General features: G+C 39.6%; 1 protein-coding gene across 3 annotated transcripts in view; it reads left to right on the top strand.

The window, feature by feature from the left end:
* LOC133619211 (ELKS/RAB6-interacting/CAST family member 2) overlaps window positions 1-11,771 on the top strand; it is a 432,577-nt gene that overhangs the window by 23,101 nt on the left and 397,705 nt on the right. For all 3 annotated transcript variants that reach the window (XM_061980157.1, XM_061980149.1, XM_061980165.1), the window contains exons 2-3: window positions 5,805-6,886; window positions 9,624-10,346. In XM_061980157.1, coding sequence (XP_061836141.1) covers window positions 6,023-6,886; window positions 9,624-10,346 — 1,587 coding nt within the window. In that variant the 5' untranslated portion in view covers window positions 5,805-6,022. The remainder of the gene's footprint in view (window positions 1-5,804; window positions 6,887-9,623; window positions 10,347-11,771) is intronic.

The following is an 11,771-nucleotide window of genomic DNA, read 5'->3' as shown; positions in this document are numbered from 1 at the left end:
GTAGCCCGTTAGCTGCTAGCATGCTAGCAAAAGAGGACTAGCAGCGATCGGTTTCACCGGACGTGAAACCGATCGCTGCTAGCATGCTAGCTGCGACCGGGCTACGATAGACTGACCATACGTCCTCTTTTCACCGGACATGTACTCTTTTGCGGGGCTGTCGATCGGTGTTTCTTAAATGCCTCAAATGTCCGGCATTTTGAGTAAGGGTTGCGTGTATTTTCAATATACGTTCAGGGTTAAGAAGGTTAAAAACACAACAAATTGTGCGTGCAGCAGCATTGGTGAGGGAGGGGGAGAGACAGAGAGAGCGAGAGAGTTGTGATAAACGCACATGCGTCGTCAGGCTCTGCTTTTTATCGATACATTTATCAGATTTAATTTTTTATTATCTATAGCAGGGGTGTCAAAATGTGTATTTTTGTAACATTTTCCTTGTTTTATTTGGCAAGTTGAAAGAACATGGCGCCAGTATGCTGTTTTTTTTTCAATAAAATACTGGAAAGGATAGAAATGTAGTTTGTCTCTTTTATCCAATTATTAATCGAAGTAATAATTGACAGATTAAACGATTATCAAATTAATCGTTAGTTGCAGCCCTTATATATATATATATATATATATATATATATATATATATATATATATATATATATATATATATATATATATATATATATTAGGGATGTAACGGTACACACAAATTTCGGTTCGGTACGTACCTCGGTTTAGAGGTCACGGTTCGGTTAATTTTTGGTACAGTAAGAAAACAACAAAATATAAATTTTTTGGTTATTTATTTACCAAATTTGTAAACAATGGCTTTATCCTTTTAACATTGGGAACACTATAATAATTCTGCCCACGTTAATCAACATTAAACTGCCTCAAATTGTTGCTCAAATTAAATAAAATGACAAAACTTTTCTTCTACATATAAAAAGTGCAACATTAATCAGTTTCAAGTCAACTCATCATGCTTAATTTATTACAGCATTTGGGAAGCCTGTATTTGATTTTTATCACACACACACACACACACACACCGCACAATGAGCTATCACACGCACTCACACACACCGCAAAATGAGCTAACGTTGCGCCATCACCTCAAGCAAGGACTGCGAGCGAGCTGAGCTGCAGTTTGTTTCTAGAACGTCAACGGGTTCATGGTGATGTTACTAGTAGTTGACTGGGAGGTTTGGGGAGAGTCCGCTGCCTGATGCTCACCTGCTCAACACCTATCTGCTAACCCCACCGCAGAAGCACTGACTTCATGCGCTCTGAATACGCACTGCTGATTGGCTGTTACCGCTATGGTTGTAACCAATCAGATGGTTGTGTGGGTGGGACAATGCTGGGTGCTGTGTAGGAGACAGAGGCAGAATGCAGAGCAGCTTGTTAAGACTTTAGCTTAGGCGGCTACTTCATATGTTTGTGTGGAAACTCGTTCGGTACACCTCCGAACCGAACCGGAACCCCCGTACCGAAACGGTTCAATACAAATACACGTACCGTTACACCCCTAATAAATGTATATATATATATATATATATATATATATATATATATATATATATATATATATATATACATATATATATATATATATATATATATATATATATATGATGATGATTGAGGGAACCCCTCATGAAACAGGCCTGTAGAGATGAAGTAGTCTTGTGATTTTTCCCACACATACATATATTGCGCTCTACCACGGTATCGAGCACTAATTTTTGGATAATCTTATTAATATATATATATATATATATATATATATATATATATGTATTGTAGCTGAGATAGGCTCCAGCGCCCCCCGCGACCCCAAAGGGAATAAGCGGTAGAAAATGGATGGATGGATGTATATATGTGTGTATGTATATATATATATATATATATATATATATATATATATATATATATATATATATATATATATATATATATATATATACATATATATGTGTGTGTGTGTGTATATGTATGTATATATATATATGTGTGTGTATATGTATGTATATATATATGTATATATACATATGTGTATATATATATATGTATGTATGTATATATGTATATTCATATATATATATATGTGTGGTTATCAGGTTTTTAAAGAGTAAATCTATTGATATTGGAGCATGATCAGAGATAACAATTGCATCATATTTGCATGTAGATATAGATGAAAGTAATATATTATTGACGAGAAAGTAGTCAAAGCAGGTAAAAGTGTGATGAAGAAGGTGTATTGCCTTTGAGAGGAATTTAAAAAAATGCCAGGAATCTGAAACACAAAATTATTCCATAAAAGACTGAATTACCTGAGCGGACCGTAATGATGGGCAAGTTTTGGGTGATGAGCGATCAAACTGGGGGAAGAGCCAACAGTTAAAGTTTCCTCCAAGTATTTAATATTACATTGAAAAGTCAGGGAGATTCAGAAAAAGATTTTTGAAAAAAGTGTCATCGTCATAATGACTACATTTACGAGGGCTGTAAAGTATGGGTCCAGGTGTTGGAAATCTGGCCAGTGACGATTACATACCTCCCATTGGGACCATAAATACTATTTGAGTGTACAAAAGGAACAGATTTATGTAGCAAAATAGAAACTCCTCTTGATTTGCCCGAAAATGAAGAGTGGTAAGTCTATCCATCTTCTCCTCAGCCTCAAGTGATAAGAAGGTTTAAAATGAGTCTCCTGCAAGAAGATTACCTGGGCGCTCAGATGACAGAGGTATCGTACTTCGTTTTATAGGATCATTAAGCTCTTCACAATTAAAACTGGTAAACCTAATACCACACCCGCCGCATGTCCCTGTTAGATTATGCTTGGTCATAGCAAAAAGATACAAACATCAAGTATACAAAAATGCAAAACTGTGGTAAAACTAAAAAAAAAATTACTTGACTAATGCAAAGAAAATGAAAACAAAACAGTGCCCCCTACCCCAAAACTCTTGCACAAGCATCACTCTCAACAGGGTGTGCGCAACATATTCTCCTTACAAAATACAACAATCGGGCCTCTTCTACACTGACAAGCAACACAGTTAGCAAATAAAGTGCACTAATCCAGTGTTTTTCAACCACTGTGCCGCGGCACACTAGTGTGCCATAAGATACAGTCTGGTGTGCCGTGGGAGATGATCTAATTTCACCGATTTGGGGTAAAAAATATTTTTTGCAAACCAGTAATTATAGTCTGCAAATGATGTGTTGTTGTTGAGTGTCGGTGCTGTCTAGAGCTCGGCAGAGTAACCGTGTAATACTCTTCCATATCAGTAGGTGGCAGCAGGTAGCTAATTGCTTTGTAGATGTCGGAAACAGCGGGAGGCAGTGTGCAGGTAAAAGGGTGTCTAATGCTTAAACCAAAAATAAACAAAAGGTGAGTGCCCCTAAGAAAAGGCATTGAAGCTTAGGGAAGGCTATGCAGAACGAAACTAAAACTGAACTGGCTACAAAGTAAACAAAAACAGAATGCTGGGCGACAGCAAAGACTTACTGTGGAGCAAAGATGGCGTCCACAATGTACATCCGAACATGACATGACAATCGACAATGTCCCCACGAAGAAGGATAAAAACAAAGTAGATACGGGAAATATCACTCAAAGGAAGACTTGAAACTGCTCCAGGAAAATACCAAAAAAAGAGAAAAAGCCACCAAAATTGGAGCGCAAGACAAGAACTAAAACACTACACACAGGAAAACAGCAAACAACTCCAAATAAGTCACGGCGTGATGTGACAAGTGGTGACAGTACACCTACTTTGAGACAAGAGCTATATTGATGAATGGTTGATTATGGTTTAAATTCATATCCAACAATTGCGACGACTTTTTACTGTGAACTGAGTTTCGTTGTTTAAGGATTTCTGCTGGTGGTGTGCCTCCGGATTTTTTAACACAAAAAATGTGCCTTCGCTCAAAAAAGGTTGAAAATCACTGCACTAATGTATATATGTTCGATGTACAAACCCTGTTTCCATATGAGTAAGGAAATTGTGTTGGATGTAAATATAAACGGAATACAACGATTTGCAAATCCTTTTCAACCCATATTCAATTGAATGCACTACAAAGACAACATATTTGATGTTCAAACTCATAAACTTTATTTATTTTTTGCAAATAATAATTAACTTAGAATTTCATGGCTGCAACACGTGCCAAAGTAGTTGGGAAAGGGCATGTTCACCACTGTGTTACATAGCCTGTCCTTTTAACAACACTCAGTAAACATTTGGGAACTGAGGAAACACATTTTTTAAGCTTCTCAGGTGGAATTATTTCCCATTCTTGCTTGACGTGCAGCTTAAGTTGTTCAACAGTGCGGGGGTCTCCGTTGTGGTATTTTAGGTTTCATAATGCGCCACACATTTTCAATGGGATACAGGTCTGGACTACAGTCAGGCCAGTCTAGTATCCGCACTCTTTTACTATGAAGCCACGTTGATGTAACACGTGGCTTGGCATTGTCTTGCTGAAATAAGCAGGGGCGTCCATGGTAACGTTGCTTGGATGGCAACATTTGTTGCTCCAAAACCTGTATGTACCTTTCAGCATTAATGGTGCCTTCACAGATGTGTAAGTTACCCATGTCTTGGGCACTAATACACCCCCATACCATCACAGATGCTGGCTTTTCAACTTTGCGCCTATAACAATCCGGATGGTTCTTTTCTTCTTTGGTCCGGAGGACACGACGTCCACAGTTTCCAAAAACAATTTGAAATGTGGACTCGTCAGACCACAGAACACTTTTCCACTTTGTATCAGTCCATCTTAGATGAGCTCAAGCCCAGCGAAGCCGACGGCGTTTCTGGGTGTTGTTGATAATCGGTTTTTGCCTTGCATAGGAGAGTTTTAACTTGCACTTACAGATGTAGTGACCAACTGTAGTTACTGACAGTGGGTTTCTGAAGTGTTCCTGAGCTCATGTGGTGATATCCTTTACACACTGATGTCGCTTGTTGATGCAGTACAGCCTGAGGGATCGAAGGTCACGGGCTGAGCTGCTTACGTGCAGTAATTTCTCCAGATTCTCTGAACCCTTTGATGATATTACGGACCGTAGATGGTGAAATCCCGAAATTCCTTGCAATAGCTAGGTGAGAAAGGTTTTTCTTAAACTGTTCAACAATTTGCTCACGCATTTGTTGACAAAGTGGTGACCCTCGCCTCATCCTTGTTTGTGAATGACTGAGCATTTCATGGAATCTACCTTTATACCCAATCATGGCACCCACCTGTTTCCAATTTGCCTGTTCACCTGTGGGATGTTCCAAATAAGTGTTTGATGAGCAATCTTCAACTTTATCAGTATTTATTGCCAACTTTCCCAACTTCTTTGTCACGTGTTGCTGGCATTAAATTCAGTTAATGATTATTTGCAAAAAAAAAAAAATGTTTATCAGTTTGAACATCAAATATGTTGTCCATCCATCCATCCATCCATCCATTTTCTACCGCTTATTCCCTTTTGGGGTCGCGGGGGGCGCTGGAGCCTATCTCAGCTACAATCGGGCGGAAGGCGGTGTACACCATGTCTTTGTAGCATATTCAACTGAATATGGGTTGAAAAGGATTTGCAAATCATTGTATTCTGTTTATATTTACATCCAACACAATTTCCCAACTCATATGGAAACGGGGTTTGTAGTAGTTTTCTCATACTGTACATGTGAAAGTTACCATGCTGCCTTGGGCAAAGAACATTGTCTACTAATTGAGATTTATCTATTAATTTTCTTTTGTCTGATTTTTTTTTTTTTTCTGTTTTTGTTTAGAATCCATGATGTCCATCGCTCTACTTGAAACCAAGTCATGTTGGAATTGTGTAATTGGGAGCCATGGTGCCAATTGCAACCCTTATATGTTATTAGAAACAAAGTCTTAGCCTCAAGCACCATCTGATCTGTGATGGACATCCACACATTTTTAAAAAGGGGTATGATGTTATTGCCCTTAAGAGTATTCTCTCAAATGCCATATTTTGCCACATAAAATGCCTTTAAATATTAGAGCTAAGCCGGCACAGAACAGGCTATCTGCTGCCTCAAAGATCAGCGGGCACACAGATGGCAATGCATCTCATTCACAGTATTCAAGGTCCCCAAAACAGGGGAAAGGTAAAAAAACAAAGGTCAGCTCTACTCCAGGATGCCGCTCAGGGCTAGAACCTGGCTCAGTGTCGGGGGGACTCTCTGCAACAGTATCAAAAATACCTGAGCCTCAAGGATCGGTGTCAAGGGCCAGTCCAAATAAGTTAGTTGTAGCAACAGATAAAAGAAAGACCCCTGGTTTAGCAGACTCGCCGCGGGGTAAAACCATGTCAATGGAAAACATCCAGTCTTTAAATGCTGCTTATGGCACTTCAGGTGCAATGTACCCCAGTGAACGAGAGACTTTGGGAACCGCTGGCAGTTACCCTGTCGGCACCATGACTGTGGGCAGGGGCATCAGCCACTCTTCCAACAGAGGCCAAGCAACTTGTATGGGCAGCAGTCCAACTATTAACTCAACAGAGGTAAATCACCTGTCTAACCACTATGGAGACCAAACCTTTAGACCCGCAGGGACATACAGTCTACAGCGGCAACTGTCTGGGACACATGCACTGACACAGGATATAGTTGGTCATGGAGAGGCCCCTTTTGATCTCCAAGTTCAGCTAAAGGAGCTGCAGAGGGAAAATAACAACTTGAGAAGAGAACTGGATGGCGGAAAGGACGGAAGGATAGGCCACAGTATTAACAATGTCAATTTCTGGAGTCCGGATGTCAAGAGAGACAAAGGCGTTAGACGGGAACAGGGAGCAAGAACCTCTGCCCTGAAGGACCACTATAGGATGGATCAAAATGCTATTCAGGTAAGTAATGTCTGTTTCAGAATTACCATATTATTTAAGGAACATTTGATGCTGAGTGAGATTCACATTCACTGAAATGTTACTGCACCATGCACAAAATGTTCTATCACTTCCATTAGGGCTGGCTCCCACTGCCCTCTAGTCCTTCACTCTCACTTTCCTCATCCACAAATCTTTCATCCTCGCTCAAATTAATGAGGAAATCGTCGCTTTCTCGGTCCGAATCGCTCTCGCTGCTTGTAAACAATGTGCAGATGTGAGGAGCTCCACAACCTGTGACATCACGCTACTCGTCTGCTACTTCCGGTACAGGCAAGGCTTTTTTTTATCAACGACCCAAAGTTGCAAACTTTATCGTCGATGTTCTCTACTAAATCCTTTCAGCAAAAATATGGCAATATCGTGAAATGATCAAGTATGACACAGAATGGACCTGCTATCCCCGTTTAAATAAGAACATCGCATTTCAGTAGGCCTTTAAAAGATGGTGTCAAAATTCAGTGCTAGTGTTTCCATGGGAACCAGCCTCAATGTCAGGGAGATTTTAACACAGCTTCACAGATAATCCCGGAAGGTGGTAACCAGGCAGTCTGTTTTTGACTTACTTAACCACACACCTTACGTATCATTTACAGGTGAAGTTTTTGAATACCGACATTTTCTGAAATTTTCAATTCGAGGTTTACATAGGCTGTAAGCAAGCCATAATCATCAAAATTGTATCAAAATATCTTGAGTTGGATATTATGAGCATCTGTCGCAAATTGGTTTCACTTTGTAAATCTAATTGCTGGTATAAACGAACCTTTGCAGGCAATTCAAATGTTTTGAGTTTCACCTCTATGTCTGTAATTGAATACCATCTGCACACTCTGGCCATGAATTAGGCATACTTGCACAGTCCAAAAAGATGCAATATTAAAACAGTATATAAAAAAATCTGCTTTCACAATAATAATGCTAATGTTGGTTCTCAGTGTTTTTGTTGTGGTTTGTAGTGGCAGCAACACTGCATCTTATATACTGTATCTTAAACAAGGTGCCTTTAATATTAAAAACTGCAAGACTGCTGCAATTTACAATAACTGAAAATTGATATTAAGTCTTATCCATATTACTGTTGGATTTTAAAGGTATGATTATGAATCAGGCTTTTATTTGATCTAAATTGTGCAAGTATACTAAACAACTTGTACTGTGTTAATTGTTTCTCATTTTTCCCACTCCTTCTTTTTCTCTTTTTGACTGGATTTGTCCATCATATAATACTGCAAGTTTTGTTTCTGTATGAATCTTCTTTTTTCCACACAATCCTTAGTGAACATGCATCGATATCCATACTCTTCTTACCAAGAGAGGACCACTTCATCAATAAAAGTGCTAAACTTAATTTAAAGTCTGCTGTTCTTAAATCCAATGTTTTCCTTTTTAAGTATAGATCGATTCCCTTTCAAAACGATCTTGGATGACCTATCTGTAGGGAAAAAAACTTGCAGAGCATGGATCGATGTAGTTGAATCTAAGTAGTATAAAACCAATATATTGGTTAATCGTTACACCCCTAGTAAATACCCTGGTTTAGGAAATGGGATTTAGATCAGATCATATAAAATCCACCATTTTACAAACACTTTTACCCTTAAAATGCTTAATTTAAAACATGCACTTTTAATATCCACTGCAAGGCAATACAAATATATTTAGCATTCTCATTCAACATTTCTCCAATCTGTGTACCCCATTAGTTTCTTCTTTTTCTTATTGTTAAGCTTTCTACATTTTAATTTTAATTTTTTTTTACTTAACATCCAAACTTTTTCTTTGCATTAGGAATATCACTTTTATTTGCAGAGTCTGGCCGAATCATCCGTTTACTCGGTGCAAGTGCTCAGCAGTGCACAGATGCAGTTGTGTGAATGTGTGTTGGTGTGTGTGTGATTGTCTACCCATTTTAACATGGCATGTTTAAATGATCAGGCGCCACCTTCAACTCAGTCCTCAGTCTGTTCTACCTTTTGAATTTTAGATCAGATGACCGTGAATATAATTGGAGTATATAATATAATACAATCATATAGTTTTTGTTTTATATTTTTATTGATGAGAATCTTTAAAACTAAATTCAAGATATTTTTTAAAGGATTTAAGCAAGCAAGAAAGTTATGGAGTATAATACATGTGAAGTCATTAGGTCAACAGGTAACTGAAGACTCCAAATGACCCTTAAAGGTAAAATATGGTGTCGCTATGGTTCAGTCCTGTGATTGTCTAATGAGGTGTAACTTGCCTGTTTCCAACAAGCTTCAACTCGTGCCAACTTTGTCACTGCACAGCATAAGCTAAAGATGAAATGACACAAAGCGAACATGGATTGACTTTATGTAACTGTTAAATATTTAGTTCATCTGTCAGCTGATTTCTGAATATCAGACCCATTTGTTCAGTTATATGAGGATATTGGTAGGTGGTAACTGTAACTGTTTACTTAGGTTCAGACGTCACATTTCCTCTCACTTAGCTGTACCCCCATTACACTAAAAGCATAAATTGTCTCCTTGTGTTTGGACGTGAAATGTCGCCCCCATGTGGATAATTCAGTCCAGACTAATGGAATTTGGACATCTTCAAATATTTAAATATATCTTTCTACTTGGGGCTTCTTGCATGTGATCTTGAGTTTTGGTCTTGCTGCAACTGAAAAGTAAAAAAACATGTTTACCATTTTTCCTTCTTACAGCTTCCTTTAACAGTTCAAGAACTCCAGGATGAGCTAAGGGCCCACAGGGAGATGAACAGCCGCTTACAGCAACAGGATCAGCAAGGGACGTCTGGCTCGTGTCGTGAACTTTGCATGGACCAGGACCACAGAGGGGGACTTAGCCCTGGTCACACCCCCAAGCGAAGCCCCAGCAATCTTCACAGTCCGGGACCAAAGAACAGCCCAAGAGCGAGTCCATCCAACACATACAATCCAAGGCAGAAAGAAGCTGACATCATCATTCACAGCCCTGGGTATGGCTCGAACAGCCCAATAGCCACACAAAGAGCCAGCCCAGCTAACACCCTTAAGGCTGGGCCAATGCACAGCCCAAATCAAGTGGCAGTACCCGGCCCAAGTATGGTTCCACACTGCAGCACTTGCCAGGTGCCAGGGTGTGATGGATTATCTTCATCCCCACAGGATCCATCACAAGAGAATTTCCACTACCTGCAGTCAGAGCACGAGCGGCAGGCCAATGAGCTTTTTCTGCTAAAGAAAACCATGGAAGAGATGGAGATGAGAATTGACTCTCAGAAGCAAACGCTGGGTGCTCGAGACGAGAGCATCCAGAGGCTCCTGGAGATGCTTCAGAGTCAGGGCCAAGTTCTGAGACAGCGGGGTCGGGGACAGAGAACAAGCAACTTAGCTATGGCAGCACAGGAAGCTGAAGCCCAGTTGGAAAACATGCATGTGAGAGAGGTGAGTTTTTGACAGATTGACTGTGAACGTTTGTAAAAGAGCACTATTCTACATTTTTAACTTTGCAGACTTACGTAGTGTTTAACATGTTTTACTCTTGTTCTACATGTTGTGGAAGTGCAATATAATGAGGATGACGTGTTTTGAAGCTGTCCCTGGTGCCAATGCAAATGATTGTTAACAGTCGGGTATATAGATTTACACAATATCTTGTGAATCTCCCAAGTCATAACTTTAGGAAGTGCATAACAGTTTGGTAGGGTAACCAGAAGGTGTTATTTCGTGGGTAAGAATTATGTATCCAAGCTAAAGTAAGGCAGCCATAAAAAACATTTTTAAAAATGTTTTCTGGGGAGCTAAGGACTAATCGCAACAGAGTATGCATGGTTGAGGGAGGAGGTTGCCAAATCTCAGAGTTTTGGCCAAGACAACCTTGAGATTTATTGAATATTTTATTAAAAGAAACCTTTTATATTGGACCACTTAGATCCAATATCATTTTTAAAAGCCTATTGAATGAGCAGAATACGGGCCCTTTAAAAAAAGGCCTTAAATATGTGGGCAGGGGGCTTATAAATTCAAACCAGTTATTGAAACAGGTTGTTGAGGTGTTTCGGGCATGCCCAGCGGGAAGAAGATCCCGGGATAGACCGAGAACACCCTGGAAAGAGGCAGGTCTTATATGTACGGAGAGCGATAAGCCTGTGTTTAGCCATGCGGTAGAACAGTCTAGTTGTGTGTCTATGTGTATATACAATGCACTATGCAGTAGGCTCTTTGGATGCATGTGCTCATATGCCAGTTTTATAAGTGCACCCTGCATGTGCAGTATATACAAATAATTGCAAAAAAATCACACCAGGATGTGTTTGTCCAAACTTACTGAATAGCAAATACTTGCTATTTAGTACTTAAAATATATTTCCCATGCTCCTGAGTGAGCCACTTTCATTGACTGAGAAATGAAAAGGTAGCGTTATCTGTGAGACCAGGTGGACTAGCAGCATGCTGCTTTGGCCTTCTGCCCTGGTTATTTTTAACTCTAAAATCTTCTTAGCGCTTCATTTCCCGACCTCTCTGTGTGAGTGTGTGTGCATGACCACAATCTACAACTATTGTTTGCACCATGCTGATTTTTGTTTTTGCCCTTGCGTTGTGCATCTCCCTGTAGGTTTACTTCATGAAGTCTAAATGATTGTGTGTTTGTGAATGTGAACATGTAAGCACATCTGGGACCTGGTGGCTTTGTGTTTCTACATAGGCCACTCCCCTTCGGGGCTTGGGCATGGGATATTAACCCATGCTGGGTGTCACTATGGTGATTACAGGTCTTTTAATGTAATGGTTCCTGTGCGTGTATGTGTGTGTGCGAGGTGAGTACTTGTTAACACACACAAACTCTGTTGTATGCTATTTTTAACTGCT

Source organism: Nerophis lumbriciformis, linkage group LG01 (assembly GCF_033978685.3).
Source record: "Nerophis lumbriciformis linkage group LG01, RoL_Nlum_v2.1, whole genome shotgun sequence".
Taxonomy (NCBI): Eukaryota; Metazoa; Chordata; class Actinopteri; order Syngnathiformes; family Syngnathidae; genus Nerophis; species Nerophis lumbriciformis.
This window is presented reverse-complemented; position numbering and strand designations above follow the sequence as displayed.